This window comes from Phalaenopsis equestris, unplaced genomic scaffold (genome assembly GCF_001263595.1).
Source record: "Phalaenopsis equestris unplaced genomic scaffold, ASM126359v1 Scaffold000921, whole genome shotgun sequence".
In the NCBI taxonomy this organism is placed as follows: domain Eukaryota; kingdom Viridiplantae; phylum Streptophyta; class Magnoliopsida; order Asparagales; family Orchidaceae; genus Phalaenopsis; species Phalaenopsis equestris.
Window position 1 is genome coordinate 337302 of NW_018165360.1, and position 21383 is coordinate 358684.

At 32.9% G+C, this 21383-nt stretch overlaps 1 protein-coding gene across 1 annotated transcript in view; it reads right to left on the reverse strand.

The window, feature by feature from the left end:
• Nucleotides 1–344: 344 nt before the first annotated feature.
• Nucleotides 345–21383, reverse strand: part of LOC110032319 (frataxin, mitochondrial) — a 32000-nt gene continuing 10961 nt past the window's right edge. Inside the window, exon 5 of the mRNA XM_020735904.1 lies at nucleotides 345–702. Within this exon, the coding sequence (XP_020591563.1) occupies nucleotides 573–702 (130 nt within the window). The 3' untranslated portion in view covers nucleotides 345–572. The remainder of the gene's footprint in view (nucleotides 703–21383) is intronic.

Here is a 21383-nt window from a genome sequence, read left to right on the forward strand (position 1 = left end):
AATATATAAACTTGAACTTAATATATAAACTTGATGAGTAGTATTTCGAGCCAAAACGAGCCGAACACGAACAAACACATCTTAGGTGTTTGGCTCGTTAACTTATTATCAAACGAAATTAACGAGCCAAACACGAGCTTCTTAACGAGTCGAACACGAGCTGTTCGCAAATGAAGAGCCGTTTTGACAGCTCTACTTAAAAGTCTAGTTTTCATTAGTTTTATCTCCATATATCAAATGAATAAAAATAAAATTATTTCTTTACAAAAAAGTAATTTTATGTGCAGACATTCAAATGGATGTTGTTGATGCCCGAGCCAATAAAATCACTACTAACAATTACATACAAAACTTTGATAATTATCGCAATAAAATCATATGCTATATTCTCCACAGCCAAGAAACTAAGGTTAGTATCAGCTCATATCTGCATTTGGAACTCATGGAATTCTAATTTTTATTGACAGATGACAGAACTACATAGCAATTTTAGGTGGTTTTATAAAGCTTGATGATCTATAACTGTAATCATCTCTTTCTCTAACAATGGAGGTTTTCAATACAGCTTTGGTTCAGGAGAGAGAGATTGGCTTACCGCAAAGTGATTCAATTTCATCTTCGAGAAGTCGATATAAGTTCGCTTTAGTTCGTCGATACACCCAGGCTCTATTCGTCTCATCCCAATCAAATCGAGACGGTCCGCTGCAAGTAAAAAGGAATTAAGGGTGTAGAACTACCAGATTTATGCAAAAAAAAAAAAAAAGTAAAAGAAAATAAAAAGAAAATTAATGCCAGCAGTTTGTCATAAATTTATGTAGTGACAAAAGCTACTTTTGAGATCCAGATATACTGAAGTGTGGCAAATATAGCTCACAACAGTTTTAAAATCATCATAACAACTTCACATCTGCCATTACAAAAAGCTGCAACTGTCTCAAACGAACCCTAAAACACACAAGCTACTGCTTCATGTGACCTTTTGAGTATTTGCATTTCTTAACATAAGTTGTATCTAAAATGCGTACTCTCCTAACTATATCCTTTGATGGTCGACGTTTAATGTGAACAAGCCATCTAAGAAGGCTCACTCTAATCTTGTCTGCCACTGGAGCTACACCGACCCTTTCATGAATAAATTTAATTCACATTTTGTCTATAAGTGTCAAGCCACTCACCCACCTAAGCATTCTCATCTCAACAACACTTGTCTTATGCTTCTCTTTTAAAGGCCAACAGTCTACACCATAAAGCATTCCAAGTGTCACTTTCTTTGAGTCTAAACGGTACTTTTCTGTCAAACAATAGGCCAGATGTTTTCCTCTACTTCAACCAACCAACCTGAATTATACTATTAACACCCCCATCTATATCACCATCACTTTGAACAATGGACCCGAGATATCAAAAATATTCATACCTTTTAATGATTTGATCACCCTTTGTTATAACTCTACCACTAGGGCTACTACTACTAAAATTGCCTTCCATGTATTCAGTTTTAGATTTACTAAAACAAAGGTATTTAGACTCCAAGACATCCATTATTCAAAATTTTTTTTAACTCTTTCTCTAGTCTTATACATAAGAAGAATATCATTAGCGAGAAACATGCACCGAGATACATTCTCCTATAAATGTCCAATAAATACATCCATAACTAAAACAAAAAGATATGGGCTTAAAGGCGATTCCTGATTTCATCCAAGTTAAAGCCGATTCCTGATTTCATCCAATTGAAATAGAAAAATACTTGGCCAATACTTCTTCTGTTCGAACACAAGTAAAAACTACATATCTTTAATGACTTGAAAACAATTTCTTATTATCAATCCTCAAACTTCTCGTTATTTCCATCAACTTATTAAACAAGTTTGAAATAAATTTTTCTTTCATTTGAAATAAAATCTTCTTTCATTTTTATAGTAAATGAGTCAACTCATGTGCAAACTCAAACATACGAAATTGAGCTCAAAATTAAACTCGATTAATTAGTCAAAGCTCAAGCTCAAGTTAGGGGTGAATTAAACTTAACTCGATTTGTTTGCGTTCATAGTGCAGTCCTAATCAATTATATATAATTTTGATGCCGATATTTAGCAACTTATGCATAAAACTTTGACCGGCTGTATACTTTGGAGAGTTAAGGACCATTAAAAAGGAAAAGCGAGGAAAAACTGGGAGAGAAGCAATACCTTCTTCTCTAAATTCACTTAGCTGTCGACTTTGCGAAAGAAAGACTAAAGCTCTAGTCGTTTTATTTCCTACTCACGTCTTAAAGACGGTTATGATTCTATGGAGCTTGAAAGTCCATCCTTTAGAAGCAATATACATATAGAATTTATGGGATACATGATGCTATGAGGAAGGATTTACTATCTAGTGAATGTTTTCGTTTCAAATTCATTTTGTTACCAAATTAACCAAATTAAAAGGCACGAATATTGACGAGCGACCAAATGATACATTTGAGCAGTTGACAAGACAAACGTTATTGTTTATTGGTTATTGTTATAATAACTGACATAAAATAAGAAAAATTAAAATAAAATAAAATGAATTTTTAACGAGCCTATGTCAAAATTAGAATCAATCGCCATTTTCTTGACAGTTTCTTAGAAGGGTGTCAAAAATTGACCCGACATGCCAACACGACTCGGACTCACTCAAAAAATTAGGTGGACCCGAATATTTTTTGAGTTAAGTTCAGGTCTGAGAATTTGACACGTAAGAATTTAACGGGTTGAGGCCCGAGGATGACCCGAATAAATATGAAAAAATTGGTTGTGCTCTTAATTGTTATATCATGCTAGAGTAATATATAGATAAAGATTTCTTTTAATTTGCCTATTGTTACTTTTTAAATGTCAGAAGTACAATTTTTAATAAAAAATTGAGTTGACGGTTAAAAGGATCGGGTTCGGGTCAACCGCGTCTGGGTCGGGTTAGGTTTAACCGCATCTGGGTCGATTTTGGGTTGAGTTTTTTGATATGTTTATTATTCGGGTCGTGTTCGGGCTGCCCCAATTGGGGTCGAGTCATTTTCAAGTCGCTGACCTAAATTAACACCCCAAATTTCTTGTTTTAAGTATCGCTCAAGCGCCTGAGGGAAGAAATAGAAGAGCTAACAAGAGATAAAGATAGAGAATAAGAAGAGAAGAGTTGTGTGGATGACTTACTTTGTGAAGGAAGAGATAGACAGGGGTTACGTGTGAACGCCTGGCCGAGGCGAGCACAGAAAATGTGTGCAAAAGCGACATCACTTGCAGAAAGAATGAATCAAGCGATCCTTCCATTTTGTTTGTACATACGACGACATCAGCAAGCTGAAGAGTGAAGAAGGAAAAGGATGTTGCAATTTTGTGCGGACGAAACCGTCGTCGAGCAGACTAGGGTGACAAAATATTAAGGCAGTGGCGATCGGCATCCACATTTGAGCAGAAGAAAAGAAAAGACAAGTAGAATCGAGAACAGGGAGTAGGCACATGCGTTTTATATGTGAAAGGAGGAAGAGATAAAAGGTGTCTCGTGTGCAGCATTATCAAATATAGGAAGATTCTCGCTTTGAAGAAGAATTTTATGTCGTACGTGGAGAATATATATGTGTGTAACGTTTCTTACGAAAGGCACGTGCGTGATTTTGAGAGGGTGGGGGACCCGAACATATAATTTTAAATAATAATTAATGAATTTAATTTATATGTTTATTTAAATAGTATGTTTAATTAAATCAGCATTCAAACTATCCAAGTTTCAAATTGGAAGGAAAAAAGCCTTATGTGCTGGAAGCTTGACTTTTATGCTTTAAATATATAAATAAGTTCAATTAAAATGTTATTAAGGTATATTAAACTTTATGAATCAATTTCAATACTTTAGTTTAGACATGAAATTGAATTAAAAGGCCAATAAAAAACTAGATTGTATCATGCAAAAGAAGAAGAAATAAGAAGGTAAGATTAGTGCTTATTTGGTAATCATTTATAATCAATTAAATGATAAATTTTTACATATTAATGTTAGAATAATTTTTTCTAAATGTCAAAATATTATGAAATATACTCAGATGAGAAAAGTGAAGCTAAGAAAGAGAATGATGAAGGATTTGACAGGGATCATTTCTTAAAGTGAAATCAAATTGAGTACCCTTACTTATACACTCTTTTAGATGTTGGTCATATCATAGTAATGAATATACATTTTTAGAAATACTAATGTTATACATCATGTAAATTTATAATTGAATGAAAAGAGATATGGATTATATGTGTTTGTGTCTATGATTAATCATGATGGAATTCACCCCTATTAACTGTGGGGCATTAGGATACTCATGCACGTAAATGGAAAAGATTATTGATATTGATGTATCTTAAATGATACACTTTTAGATAATGCTCCTGTGACGGGTGTAAAAAAAATGATATAAATATGGAAAGGAAACAGTAAGACATAATTAATGTTTGAAACTACCTCGAATGATCATATTAGACAGTATAAATCGTTAAATACTCTTATATTAATTTATTTAAAGTTTGTCTGACATGCATGTTGAATTTTTTATTGTGTTGCTATAATTTAAAAGTAGAGTATTTACTAACTATTATGAGTATTTTTTAACTATTGTAGCTCATTTTATTTTAAATTAACATTTTAGGTTTAATTATTTGATGAAAAGATGAGTAATAATGAGGGGAATATCTACATAATACATGAACAACCTGAGCTAAGGTAAAAATTTAATTGCATTATGTCAATTTGTTTTTTATAGTAGCTCTTTCATTTGTTAATTATCAGTAATAGAAAATGAATATTGAAAATTTTCGTTTTTACTGTCCGACCATCTGTACTCGCCTTAGTTAATTCCAAGCTCCAGACCGAATCGTGATAAAAGTAGTATCAAAGCACAAGACTTAGGATTAAATAATACAATCTTGATGAAGGAACCAACATAATAATTACAAAAAATATAAAAATAATAATATTGAAAATTTAAGTTAACTTAAACTAAGTAATTATGTTAGTTTAGGCAAAATAAGCATCCGAGATTATTTGTAAGAAATGAAGTACCACCTGCTATTACTATGAACATGAATGCCTTAACCTAGAAGATAATGGCGATGACACAAGTGATTCAGGAGTCCAGACCACAGTTTAGTAAAAATGAAACAGTAGTTGTGAATAGTACATAAAGATGTTTCAGAATCTACATCCACCATTGTTTAAGGGAACCGAAGATTTGATTGAAGTGGAGAATTGGCTGATGTGAATAGAGAATATATTAGATAGTATGGCATGTCCAGATGAAAAAAGAGTATCATTAGCTACATTTGTATTAGATGGAAAAAATGAAAGATGGTGGTGTGGGCAACGTCAGGAAAAACTGGAGGACATACCCAACATAATGGTAATTTGGAAGAAGTTTGTTGGGCATTTTGTACCCATATCTGCTCAAAGATAAATGCACTACAAATTAACCAGATTGGTACTGTGAGAAAATGTATTCATGAAATACGAAGTAGTTAACTACACTGACAAGGTATTTGTCACAGTTGATCGCTACTACCGAAAAAATGCTCTAGATTCCTTTTTGAATTGAAGGGTTCGATCCGGCAATCATTGGCACCGTTGAAAATTAATTATTACTCAGTGTTAGTGGAGCGCGCTAGACGGGTAAACAAAAATTTTCATGTTATACAAAATCGTAAAGAGAAGCACGAGAGAATATTAATGATGTAGAGCATGTGATCAATCAGATAGATTCGATGGGAAAAAGCTCGAGTTTAGTTCTAATAGATTCGGTGGTGACACGCCTCAGAGTACTGTAGTCACTTGTGTCAAGTGTAGAAAACAACATAAAGGAGAATGTTTGATGGGCTCAAATACATGCTACTAGTGACGTCAGTCTAGTGAAATGGTTAGATACTGCCCTTCACTTGTCCATGAAACCTCAAAAAAACCTAAACCAGGTGAAACACTTTCACAGAAGATTGCATGTGGAAAAAAAAGAATACAATCAACAACTTCAGCTCCTAAATTCAACCAAGATAGTCAGTTCAACCTTAAGTTTATGACCATGCTCGTAGTGAGCATAAGGAAGTTGTTGTTGATGATGTTGATGCTAATATGGACTAATGAGTGTGATGTTTTCCTACACATGATATGGATGTCATTATGGTGTATTTCTTTTTTAGACGATGTGTGTTGTGTTTTTAGATGTGATGTTATCAAGTTTCAATTGAGATAGGATGTAAGTGGAGTTATCTAGTCTCAGATATTTATTTTACTGCATTCACTTTTCATTTTAATGACTGAGATCTAGAATTCTTAATAAGAGATGATTTGAGGCTTGAGGCCTGAACCATGTTTATATATTTTAAATTTTGATGATGAAATTTTTATAAGGAGATACATTGTAATAACCAAAATAAAATAAGAAAACTTAAAAATGAAATAAAAGTAATAAAAAATGGATTTTCTTGACAATATTTTTCTTTTAAGTCTCTCTCAAACACCGAAGGGAAGAAAAAAAAGCAAGCAAGTAATAGAGATGCAGAACAACAAGAAGCAGAGAGTTGTGTGGATGACTTCGTGGAGGAGAAGAAAGAGGTGGTCGCATGTGAAACCCTAGCTGAGGCGAGCACAGAAAACGTGTCCGGGAGCGACATCACTTGCGGGAAGAAGGAATTGAGTGATCCTTATGTTCATTTTGTGCAAACGATAACATCAACAAATTGAAGCGTAAATGAGGAAGAGGAGGACGTGGTTTTGTGTGGGAAATGTTGTCAAGCAAACTAGGGTGACAAAACATTAAAGCAATGATGATCAGCTTCCATGTTCATGTAAAAGAAAAGGAAGGAGAAAGAGAACAGCTAGTAGAGAGCCTTCACATGCATTTTATAAGCAAAGGAGTAAGAAATAAAGGGTATCTTGTATGTGGCATTATTGAACATAGAAATATTCAGGCTCTAAAGACAAAGCTGGTGTCGTGCGGGAAAAAGAAGAGGCATGTATACGAGGCTTCTTATTAAAAAAGGGAGAAGAAGTGCGTGCATGACTGGGGGGAGGGATCCAAACAGATCATTTTAAAGTGAGTTAGGATTTTATTATATTAATTAATGGTTTAATTATTATGTTTATTTTAAATATTACATTTAATTAAATCGGAATTCAAACTATACAAGTTTTAAATTTGAAGGAGAAGCCTTACGTGCAGAGAGTAAATCAAGTCATAGAATGAATGTTAAGATAAGGCTTTATGGACTGAATTTTATAGTTTAATTATATAAACTATTTTGATTAAAATCTTATTAAGGTATATTAAACTTTATGAATTAATTTCAATAATTTAGCTTGGACAAGAAATTGAATTAAAAACCCAATAAAATCTAGACCGTATTGTGCAAAAGAAGAAGAAATACGGTCGTAAGATTAGTGCTTATTTTGGCAATCATTTATAGTCAATTTAACTATAAATTTCTACATATTGATGTTAGACAATTATGAAATATAATCAGATGAAAAAAGTGAAGTTGTAAAAGAGAAATTTAAAAGATTTGAAAGAGATCATTTCTTAAGGTGAAATCAAAGTGACTACCTTACTCTTAGGCTATGGTAATTTTTTATCCATCTAAACCGAATTCATTGATTATTATTGAAATCTGATTGCAACAATTACATAGATTTATACAATTTTTATATGTTGGTCATATCATAAAGATGAATATTTATTTTAAGAAATACTAATGTTATGAATTATGTAAAAGTATAATTAAATTAAGAAATCATTTGAATCATATGAATTATATGTGTTTGCATGTGCATGATTGGGTACAATGAAGTTCACCATCTTATGATACTAGTTGCGGGGACACTAAAGTACTCATACACGTAAATGAAAAGAGTTATTGATACTGGTATACCTTAAATTGTACAATTTTAGACGTTGTTCTTGTGATAGATGTAAATAAAATAATATAGAAGTAGAAATGATATAGTTAGATATTTAATATTTCAAACCACCTTAAATGATCATATTAAACAAGATAACCAATCAAATGCTCTTATATTAGTTTATTAAGTTTAACTGACGTGCAGATTTTTATTTTTTCATCATGTTATTATAATTTATAAGTAGAAGTATTCACTTTGTACCTCATTTTATTTTAAATTACCATTTCAATTTTAATTATTTGATTAAAAGATGAGTAATAGAAAGAAAAATATCTACAAAAAACATGGACAATCGGTGCTAAGGTAAACATTTAATTATATTATTTTTATTTATTTTTTTATCGTGACTCTTACATTTGTTACATGTTAATTATAGAAAATGAATATAGAAAAATGTATTTTTTACCGTCCGATCATCTGTACCCATCTTAGATAATTCCAAGCCCAGACAGGCTTGTGACACTTGTAGCGATGAAAAGGCGTGAATGTGTGCTTGTTAAACTAACTATTATAGATACACAGGAAAAAATGCTCGTTTTTCACCTATTAAGAGAATGAAAATATTCTATTAGGTTGTGTTCTATGAAAACTATCAAATGGTTGGTTTTTTATAGTAGTCATAAATGAAATAAATTGAGTGGAGAACTACAATGTTCAAGCTCATTCATTTGTTTTCTAATCAGTTTGAGCAAGATTAAAGATGAATGAAGTCTTCAAAATTTTTCTCAAGCTAGTTTCTTAAATTTCTAATCATATCCGAGCCTTAATTATGCCTAATTACCTAATATGGAAGATGTAAATAATTTAAGGAAATTCATGTCACAAATCATAAATGTATTCATAATTTAGTTTATTAAAATTAACATGATATGCGCAACATTATTTCTAGTATTTTACGAATAACAAAATTATATTTTTATTCTATCCAACTGCGATATATTCAATATCTTCAACGTACCTACACATCTAGTAATATAAATAACATTTTAAATAACATAAGGTATACAATAATGTAAGTTGTGAGAAAACAAGCAATTAAATTATTATTAAATGAGTATTTTATATAGCTTTTAGAGAGCTACTTAATAAAAAATGTGAGCATATTTATGAACATAAATGAATGAACGAGATTATATTCAAGATTATTGATTTGTATATCACAATATAAAAATTTTATTGAAGTTTTTTTCAGCTAACCTTAATGAGCCTTATATTAATGGATATAAAGCTGCTCAATAAGATTTGTTCACTTATAGCTCAAGTTGGGTGCATAAAAGGCTATCAAAAAGGTTGATTGTTATTTGTAAGAGAAGATTTATAGTAAATATCATCAAGATGTTAATTCTGTTCTCTGGATCTAGAAGTCGGTTCAAAACCTTCTTGATTGAAAAGTCAATTTGAATCTCATTGAATCTAAAAATTGATTATTATAATTCTATATTAGAAAGCCAATTCAAGTAGGCTAAATCTACAACTCACCCAATTTCTAATTTCTTTTGGACCCTATTTTAGTTTTTAGTGTTCAACAGAAAACGTTGCTTGGACATGCATTGTGAGATATTCATTCAGTGATGAACTAAAACAAATTGATATCATATTTGTAAATGAGATCTTCCAACTTTGCAAAAGAAAAAGGAAAGCGTTTAATAAAGTTATTGCCCGAGATTTTCTTTTATATAATTTTCAATAGATGTAACCCCTCGTACAGTCTAAGAGTTCTCTCTTGATCAACACCGTTGATGGTTTATTCAATTCTTATATTTTTTATGATTTATCCTCTTGAATAATTTCAAAATAACAATCATATGGCCTGACAGATAGTGGGTGCAAAAAGTTTTACTTAGTTCTTCTACAGGTAAAAGCGAACTAAACTTCAAATATTAGTGTTAGTTCCTCTACAGGTCAAAGCAAGCGAAACTTTATTTGCAAAATCTGATAAAACTGCCTCATCATTAACTTGACCTCTCAGCGCTTAGAAAATAAAGTAATCAAGTGTGGTCCTTACATTTAAATAGAGTTACTTAACTTTTGAGCTTTAGAATATAGGAAAAATGTTGACAGCAGTTTTATTGGACCTTATAGAATTAAGCTCTTCAGCCAAAGAAAGAAATAGTATTCTTGAACTTCGGAATGGTTAAAAATTATCGGATTACCCATAAGCAAGGAAAAAACAAGAGAATTCTTGGGTCTAACATTACATAGCCACTTGGGCCAAAGAAAGAATTCAAATTCTTGAGCATTCGGACATTTCAAAACTATCCGATGAAAAGGGACCGATGGCATCAAGACTAACCCATTGAGTTCAATAGGTTAGACATGGTTAGGTCATTTTAGTTTTCAACTAGCCTATCCCAGTTGGATTTAATACTTTAATTTAAAATTGATGCCTCATTTATTCCTACTTTCAAGGAAATTTGAATTAGTTTTTCTTTCATTTAGAAAGTAGTTTGATATATTCTAGTGAAGTAGTTTCCTCTATTCTTGGAATTAATTTCTTTCATTTTAAAGTTAATCAGCAATTTACATAAGTTTAGTTTTAAAGTCTAAAACATGTATTCTATAAGTATCTTCAAGGAAGAATTAAAAAAAAAGAAAATATTTCTCTACACTCTCATCTTCCTCTCTCCAATCATCAAGCAAGCAGTCCCTTTATATTTTTAATTTTTTATTTAGGTCCCCTCTAAATCATGCTGCTGGAAAAAAATAACAACAGCTTTCGAACACAAAGAATGATCTAAAAATATGCTGCAATAAGGAATCAAAGAGTAGACCTTTGATAATCAAAAATGGGATATTTCTAATTAGAAAACAACATAGAGAAAAACATTACAAAATTTGACCTAAAACTCTGAAAAACAAAAGGGAAGCCTCAATTTCAATTTAAAACCTTAAAGACTACCTTCAAAACAAGACGGATTATTTGGCCAGAAAATCAAATCATTTAAACTATGCAATGTGCTAGCAACTTTTATGAGAATGATAAATGGGATATTGCACCCTTTTCTAGATAAATTTATAATTGCTACAAGGTATTTTGGCGAACAACGGTTAAGTGGAGCATTTGTAAACTTTTGGGCAATCTTAGAGACTATACAAGAATTCAAACCTTTACTTAATCCTCGCCTCAAATTTTTCTACCTCAGTTTCTTAACAAGGAGGACTAAAAATAGAAACAGGATAACGACAATCCAAAACAAGCCCTAACCGTAAACCGTTTCAAAGTGAGAAGCATCATGGGGACCTGTCAACGTGTACGAAAGTTTACCAATAACTTCTCAATATTTGAGTACCAGTAGATTAATTTGTTAGCCCAGTTAATAATAGTGCAGCCATAACTCAGCTTGTAACCATGCAGGTGCTACCAATATATCACAAAGAGTATGCCTGCATTATATGCAAAAAATGCAAATTTTTTATAAGTATGGGAAGGCCATAAAGGGCTCTAGTAACAAATTGAAGATGTCTGAGACATCAAATGCTAGTAGAAGGATAGAGAGAGGGGTCAAGTCTAGACGGTTGGACAGAAGCAGTAAACCTATTTGTAAGCATACAGGTTGTCACGGACAAATAGTCCCACATCGGCTAGGTGTAGGGCCGAAAAGCAGTATTTAAGTCCTGGGCTGCCCATCACCCATAAGGGCTCTTTTGGGAGGTGACAAGTGGTATCAGAGCAGACTACTGTCTGCCAGGTGTGTGGACTCTCTATGGTCCAGTGGGACCCCCAGAGGAGCCGATCCGTGACAAGGGCCTCACGGTGGGACCCTCGGTGGAGCCGATTCGTGACGAGGGCGTCACGTGCTTGGGTGGAGGAGAATGTCACGGACAAATAGTCCCACATCGGCTAGGTGTAGGGCCGAAAAGCAGTACTTAAGTCCTGGGTCACCCATAAGGGCTCAGGGCTCTTTTGGGAGGTGACAAGGTGCTACCAATGTACTAAACAGAGTATGATATGTTGTACACAACAAACCAAATATTTGGGATGCCTTAATAAATTGTTTCGTACAAGGATAATAAATTTCGCAGGAATTTCTGAAAGATCTTTGAGGTTTGATGGATAATAAAACAAAATAAAGATCCGGTAGACAAAGATGGTGAATTGTATGATTATCCACAAGGTAAGGAGCAATAATTCGTATCATTCAAGGAATTATGATAAGAGTCTTTCAGATATGTAGTTTGTGTTCAAATGTGGCTGTTCATGGGTCAACATCAAAGTCACCTTTAGAGATATGTCTAAAATACAGGCCATAGAGCTCTTTTGACCTAAAACTTGAAGTTAGCAAATAGAAGGAAACTAAGAAGATGAGAAGCTATGGCATGCGCAATGATTCCCAAGGTATGGCTTAATTGACCAAATCAAATATTTGGGATGCCTTAATAAATTGTTTCAGACAAGAATAATAAATTTCGCAGGAATTTCTAGAAGATCTTTGAGGTTTGATGAATGATAAACTAAAATAAAGATCCGGTAGACAAAGATGGTGAATTGTATGATTATGCACAAGTTAAGGAGCAATAATTCGTATCATTCAAAGAATTATGATAAGAGTCTTTCAGATATGTAGTTTGTGTTCAAATGTCGCTGTTCATGGGTCAACATCAAATTCACCTTTAGAGATATGTTTAAAATACAGGTCATAGAGCTCTTTTGACCTAAAACTTCAAGTTAGCAAATAGAAGGAAACGAAGAAGATGAGAAGCTATGGCATGCGTAATGATTCCCAAGGTATGGCTTAATTGACCCTCTAGTTCCAAATATTTAAAAATGTGAAAAGTCCCTCTATTTTTTTATCTTATTTCAAAAGCTTAGTTGCAATGACATCCAATTCTTTTAACAAACTTGAATATGCTTTTTTGCAGAAGTGTTTGTTGAACTTTGAAAGTGCAAGACTTCCAAAGTTCAAATACTCAAAGATACATGCAGATGAACGCACTTGAACGATCAAAACCTTAAATAAAGTATTAGATTTATTAGGTTTATTAGCTTTCCATAGTCATTATTATTTATTAATTCCCCTTATTAGATTTATTAGGTTTATTGGTTTTCCATAGCTGTTATTATTTAATAATTTTCATTATTTTGCATTATGTAGTTCCTTATTTATCTTTATTCTTTTTTAAATTTCTTTGATTGTGTTTTTATTACTTTTCTTGTTTGAATCCATTGTAAACGGGTGTTTAAAAATCCCTCTTTGTATCAATGAGAAATATGTTGCCGTGATCACCAATTCAACATAGTATCATAGTCATGGCACTAACACTAGAGGTTCCACGCTAGCTATCAGCCACCTGCCAACCACCTACATACCGGATCCTTCTTGCCACTGATTTTTTATTCTGTTGCATCGTCCCTATCATTATTACTTATTTTATGTCCTTGATTTCATGTCTACACTTCTTTTCTATTGGAACCACCATGCTGATAATTTTTATTTTTTTGTCGCTATTTTTCTTTCTTTATTGGATCCTCCCTGCCGTTATTACCTATTTTCTGCCACTGATTTCATGTTTCTTTTTGTTGGATTGTCCCTGGAGGTGATTTTTTTTTCTGCTGATTTTTTTCCTTAACATTTTCATTGTTGGGTCCCAAGCCCCGGATGTAAAAAATTGAGAGTTGCGTTAGGTAATCAACAGCCAACGTAAAATTTATCGAAAAATCATGACATGAATCTTTTTTATCATTGTGTAAATGCTAGGGCATCCCCTGAAAGCAACGTAATGTATGGTCTGAATACAGTGAAAAGTATGCAAGAGCCGCTATACCGACGACCGGGTGTAGTGTCAAATAAGTAAGGGTTCCCACATTATGGATGGAAGTAGATAGAGAAGTTAGTCTATGAAACTAATATTATGATAAGATATTGGAATATAGATACTCTCACTGTTAAATTAATGAAATTAGTTGATATTATGATTCATGGAAAGATAAATATCTTATGTATTCAAGAAACTAAATGGGTATTCAAGAAACTTATGTATTCAAGAAACTAAATGGGTTGGAGAAAAGGCTAAGGAGATTGATAACTTAGGTTTTAAACTTTAGTATTCAGGTAAGAGTAGCACTAGAAATAGTGTATATGTAATTATAGATAATAATTTGAAAGATAATATTGTCAAAATTAATATAATTGGAGATAGAATTATAGTCCTCATGATTATTGTTGATACTAAGATTTTTAATAGATAAGAGTTTGAAAGATAATATTGTAAAAATTAATAGAATTGGAGATAGAATTATAGCCCTTAAGATTATTGTTGATACTAAGATTTTTAAAATTATAATTCTTTATGCTTCACAACTAGGTTTAGATAGATGTTCTAAAGATAAATTTTGGAATGACTTAGAAGAATTAATATAAATGATAACTCTTGAAGAAATAATTTTTATATGAGGAAATTTAAATGGACATGTTGGTAGATTAGTAGAAGATTTTAGAAATATTCATGGTAACTGCGGTTCTGGAGTGATTAATGAAGAAGGTAGAGTCATATTAAATTTTGCTTTAGCGTATGATTTTGTTATTGCTAATACTTTATTCAAGAAAATAGATGAGCATATTATTACTTATAAGAATAGATCTAATAAAACAAAAATTAATTATTTTCTTATGAGAAAAAGAGATCGTCGAGAATGTAAAAATTGTAAGGTCATTCCAAACAAGGATTTAAGTACTCAACATCGATTACTAGTTTTAGATTTTAAAATTAAGAGTTGTAAAATAAAGAATTCAAGAAATGATTGTTATAGAATTAGATGAGGGTACCTAAAAGACATAAAATTATTTTTATAATTAAAATTCAAGATTTCAAGATTTGGTATGTTTAGTAAGAAACAAACTCTAGATGGGATAAAGTAACGAACACTATTAAACAAGTCACAAAAGAGATACTTGAAGAATCAAAAGAAAAAATTTCTATAAATAAAAATAGTTGGTGGTGGAATAATAAGTACAAGAAAAGATAAAATATAAGAAACTATGTTATAAAAATTGGTTTAAATGTAAAAGCTTAGATAACTGGAAAAAATATCAATCGGTCGAGTCTTAAGAGAACAATCTGTGATGCTAAAAATTATGCTTTTAGTGATCTTCATATAGATTAGATACTAAGGAGGGTGAAAAATAAATATATAAACTAGCCAAACAAATAGAAAAAAAAAGTAAGGATTTAACTCAAATAAAGTGTATTAAAGATGAAAATCAAAATGTGATTTTCTTAGAAAAAGATATTCAACATAGGTGAGTGAGAAATTTTGGTAATCTTTTAATAAATATTTTAATGAAGTTTCTAAAAATACAATTGACCTTAGTGATCTTAATATCATTAATAATAATAAAATATTTTATTTTTACAGTCGTATTAGTAAAAAAAAAAGTTGATGAGGCTTTAAAGAAAACCAAGGGTGGAAAGTCTATAAGACCTAATGATATCCTATTTGAAGTGTCGAAATTTATAAGAGATTTGAGAGTTTCTTGACTTAACTCTTGAAAATTATTTTAAAAACTAAAAGATGTCTGAGGAGTGGAGGCATTCCAGCGTCTCTAGTCGAACCAAAGAATTGTATAGAAGCTGTTTTGCTTTAATGAAAACCTTTCTACCACTGATTTAACAGAACATTTCTGTTGTTAGTTTTACCTGTCGAGCCATTCAGAAGGCCTTCCAGACCGGCTATTTTTCCTCAGTCGTCGGCCATCTTTCTTCCTATCTGTCTGGTTGTTGGTTCCAGAAGCTTTTTCAACTACTGAACATACCTCTTACCAGTCTTTTATCTCAAATCATGCTCAGCCCTCTTCCATGACCCCTTGGGCAAATCACCCTATTTGTGATAACTGACAAAAACCCAACTACACTCATGATAAATGTTGGAAACTAAACCGACAAAACTTCCCAGTAAACCGACAAACAAACCTTCATCCAAAATTCTCTGCTGTCAAGGTCTTACGGCGACATTCAAGTCTACCATGGTTCAACCAACTCCTACTCGGAACATCCTATAATCCTTTGAATCCCTGAAAAACCCCAATCGAGCAATTGATCAAGCTATTTGGAGCCAATCAATTCTCTGCGAGTGCATCTACCTCACGTCCGACAAGGTACTCTTCCTGTGGCTCTCACAATTTTTTCCTCCTCTAGTCCCTGGATTATTGATTTGAGTGCCACGGATAACAAGATTGGATGCTCGCAAGTCTTCTCAACTTATTATCCATAGTCTAAGAAAAATACAATCAGAAATGTCGATGACCCTTGTAGTTCTATTGTTGGTAAAGGATCAGTTGTACAAACAACCAGTTTAACTCTGGAGTCTATTTTACATGTTCCTCTATTGCAATACAACTTGTTATTTGTTAGCAAGTTGACGAATGATATTTTGATTATATTGCAAATTTCTTTCCTGATAGTTATGTTTTTCAGGATCATCGTTCGGGAAGGATGATTGAAGCTGCTAAAAGAGTAGTTTGACTCTACTACTTCCAAGAAAAGAGCACAGGGAATGATGACACACCCCTCAAAAGTTGTAGCTTATCTCGAGTCATTGAATGTCTCATTATGTTGTTGCATTGTTGTTTAGATCATCCTAGTTTCTAATATTTAAAAAATGAAAATCTGTTCATGTTTTCTGATAAAATTTTTCTAATTTTAATTGTGAGACATGTCAGTTAGCCAAACATCATCGGGTCTACTACACACCCCACACTTACACAACTTCCGCTCATTTCACTCTCATTCACAGTGATATATGAGGACCCTCTCGCACTTCTAGCTACACCAATGAACGGTGATTCCTAACTTTGAGTGACGATCACACTCGGCTGACATGAGTATATATTTTAAAAGACAAATCGGAGTTTGTTGTCACATTCTAAAACTTTTACACATTCATTTTAACTCAATTTAAAACTCCTATTCAAGTTCTTCAAACCAATAATGGTTGTGAGTTTTTCAACTCTAATTTGAGTGAATTCTTGATGAATAAAAGCATCCTCCACTATAGCTTGTGTATGGACACGCATCAGCAAAATGAGGTAGCATAGAGAAAAAACTATCACCTCCTTGACGTTGCTCACTTCATTATGTTTCAATTCAATGTACCGAAATAGTATTGGAACGGTGGCATTCTCACTATCACCTATCTCATAAATAGTCTCCTCTAAAATTCACAAAATCATAACTCCCTTAGCAATCATAATGTCATAATTCACTACCAATCAGATCTTCTCCACCTTAGACCCTAAGATTTTTGGGTGTACTACTTTTATTCAGAACATTGCCAAAAATTGGAGTAAACATGATCTCAGATCCATAAAATGTATCTTCCTTGGATACTCTATCACTCAAAAAGGGTATTGGTGTTTTGATCCTACCACTAACAAAATCTATGTGAGTGTTGATGTCTCATTCTTTGAAAGTGTTCCCTATTTTCCTAACTCGGCCCCAAGTGAGGGGAAGTTTGGGTTATTAGACACTATCCCTTATCCTACACCTTTGGATGTTACCCCCATTGTTCCTACCACTGAGTCCCCTGTTTCAGTGAATACACCATCCGGTGAGTCCCCTAATTCGGTAAATGCATCATCTCCTCCTACTATCTGTGTCTACACTAGGCGCACTCGTTCTAATGCCCATACTTTGGAACCCGCTACCTCCTTACAAAACCTTGACTCCAATCCGGACGACATCCTCAGCACGATCCCTCCTCTGAATGAGGAGGAGAGTTCTCCAAGTAAGGTATGAAATCAGACATGCTCCCTCTATTCTATGGCAAAATGTCACTTTCCGCGATTTACCACCGACCTACAAAACATTTGCTACTACCTGACGAACCGTCATATCCCAACTACTATTGAGGTTACTCTTGCTAATCCAACCTAGAAAACGACACTAATGGAGGAGATGAATGTCCTTTGGTGAAACCATATGTGGGACGTTGTTGACCTTCTTAAAGGTAAGAAAGTTGTCGGGTGCCGATGGATGTTCAGCACCAAGTTTAACTCTGATGAATCTTTTGAATGCAACAAAGCACAGTTGGTCGTCAAAGGGTATTCACAGACAGACAGAGTTAACTATGAAAAGACATTTATTCTAATAGCCAAGTTAAACACTATTCAGGTCCTATTGTCCCTTGCGGTGCATCTAGATTAGCTTTTATTCCAGCTAAATGTCAAGCATGTATTCTTGAATGGAGAGCTTACAGAAGAGGTATGTGTGTCTCTCCCTCCTGGCTTTAACTCTACTGCCTCCAGAGAGCAAGTGTGCAGGCTGCGAAAGTCCCTCTATGGGTTAAAGCAATTCCCAAGAGCATGGTTCGAAAAGTTCACAAAGATGGTTGTGGGCCATGGTTTTACTCAGGCTCAATCAGATCACACTCTCTTCTTCCGGCATTCCGCCAATGGCCGAGTAATTGTCTATGTTGACAATATTGTTCTTACAGGAAACGATCTCCCAGCATTGAAGTCCTTGAAAGGCATTCTTGCTAAGTCATTTGAACTGAAAGACTTAGGATCTCTCTGGTACTTTTTAGGCATGGAAGTGGTATGATCATCTCGGGGCATTTGTCTATCTCAGCACAAATATGTAGTTGATCTCTTGACAGAGAATCATCTTCGTTTGCACAAACTCGTGACTATCCCTATGGATCCCAATGAACAATTATCTGACATTCTCAATGTTGTGTATGTCAACAAGACTAACTACAAGCGTCTTGTGAGGAAACTCATCTATCTTGCTCACACTCACCCCGACATATGTAACACGGTTGATATCGTGAGTCAATTCATGCATGACCCATATGAGCACCATTTCCAAGCTGTCCATCTAATTCTCCACTATTTAAAAGATAAATTAGGCACATGTTTGTTTTTCTCTCGTCACCTCTCTCGGTCTTTTGTTATTTATACTGATGTTGATTGGGTTGGATCGGTTCATGATCGACGTTCCACCTTGGGGTATTGCTCATTTGTAATGGGAAACCTTGTCACGTAGAAAAGCACAAAACAATCTGTGATTGCTCAGAGCAGTGCTGAAGCTGAATTTCAATCCATGTCCTTGTGGATCTGTGAAGCCCTCTGGTTACGCATCATGCTCTGTGAACTTCATATGTCAACCACCGTTCCGCTGCAACTATTTTGTGATAATAAGACCACCATCAACATTGTTTACAATCCAGTCTAGCATGAACATACGAAACATGTGAAGATTGATAGGCACTTCATTAAGTAAAAGATTGAGTCCGGGGAGATTTGTGTTCCTTTTATGCCCTCTAATTATCAACTAGCAAATATCCTCACCAAAAATCTTCCCCATCCTTTGTTGATGACTTCAAATCCAAGTTGAACATGATTGGCATCTATGTTTCAACTTAAGAGGACTATTAGATTTATTAAGTTTATTAGCTTTTCATAGTCATCATTATTTATTAATTCCCCTTATTCTGCATTATGTAGTTTCCTTTTTATCTTTATTCTATTTTTATTTCTTTAATTGTGTTTATATTTCCTTGTTTGAGTCCATTGTAATTGGGTTTGAATAATCCTATTTGTATCAATAAGAAATATGTTGTCTTGATCACCGAATTCAACATAAAGATATATTTTTCAATCATTATGTTTGGTATTTAGAGCTGAAGGCATATAAAGAACAAGGAAAAGATGAAGTCTGCAATCGGTATGCAGGTAAACTTTCATTCGGACATGGGAATACACATAACTAGAAGAAAAAGGCTTGAGCTCATCATAAGCAACATTACCGTTTGATTATAAGAAACATGGTACCAGTGATTACCACCCCAATTATTCATCCAATTATACAAACTACTGACCAATAGGCGATGGGTTAGGTTGACTAAAGGTTTCACTAGGCTCAAAAACTTACCAGTTAATAAGATCAAAGAGTAAAAATAAAGTAAAAAACTATAAATCTTAATTTCCCAATTATGTTTTCTTCGGATAAATAACAGTTCTAAAAAGCACAAATATATACTCGTATATTCAAACTCTGTGATTTCCATAAGGCATATTCATAGCTTCATTTCACTCAATGCCACGATTTAGCTTAGAATTGATGTTCACATCTTCCACAAACTTCCATGGTTAATTACCATGCTTCAAACCAGGGCCTGACTTTCGATAAATGCTTAACAAAAGTAAATCATATCAAATCATTCAAAAAGTAGGCCAACTTCACTTTTAAATAATGTGGGTCAATTTACTCCTGTACTACGGTAGATACAAAAGATTAGACTACAAATTTCTCATCTAGCTCAAGTAAAAGATTATTTTTATCTAAATAAAAAGTTCAAGGACAAAAAAAAAAGGTTGCATAAAAAGTGTGACCATTTTCCCTTGCTAAATTTTATAAATGCCATCTTTATTAAACAAAGGAGAAAATTTTTAAAAGATAAGAAGCTAAAAATTAATAGAGCAAATATTGGGAACATAATATAAAATGTTAATAGATATCAAATTAAAATTATCAATTAATATTGTTGGAAAGTTAATTGATACATAGATGTGATAAATTTAACCATCCAAAATCTATTAAGAAAAATTAGGATGTAACGAGCATATAACTTTTAGAGTGTAAGCATGGTAAAATTGAGAAGTTTCTTAAGTTTATTATAAAATAAGAGGGGCATCATGCAGATTAAAAGGTAATTTTTAGGAAAAATTAGATTGTCTATGCTAAATAAATTTAAGCATTGGCTCAGGTGGTGTACTCTCTATTTTTCAAAGCATAGTCCTTGGAATTGAGATATGGCTTCTAAGGCATGCAGAAATTATCTTGCTCGCAACATAAGTATAAATTTATATCTGGCTTCATACTAAAAAAAATTAAAAGTTAAAAAAATTATGAACTTATGCCCACCTTATCATCAATAAATATCAGCGATAGATTTCCATCACTTTAAATAAATAAATAAATAAATAGGTATTCTGTAGTTAAGAGTGATAAAAATGATATTGTTAATATGCATAAGTTGTAAAATTCGAATCATGGATGAGAAATCATTAGATTTGAGAGACAGTATGGCTGGTATAAAATAAGGATAAAATATTTGAAATGTGACCGTACGGTTTAAGCGTACAAAATGCAGAGTGGAACATAATACTTGTAAGACATGTGATAGAATTAATGTAAGAATTAGAAAGAAAAATGTGTAGAATTAATACACAGCTAAAATATTTACTAAAAATACAAATAACATGACATTAAAGATTTATCAAACGAAACTCAAATAGCTGTGATAAGAAATTATGATCATGAATATTTAATAAAACATGCTCAATTCATGGATATAATGCCCTATGAAAATACTTTAAATTAATGAGGAACTAAACAATTGCTCTTTCAACATTTCATAAAAAATAGTGAAGAAAGATAACATCACATGGTCAAAAACATCAAAGAACCATGAAGAAAACTAAAAGTCCTTTATC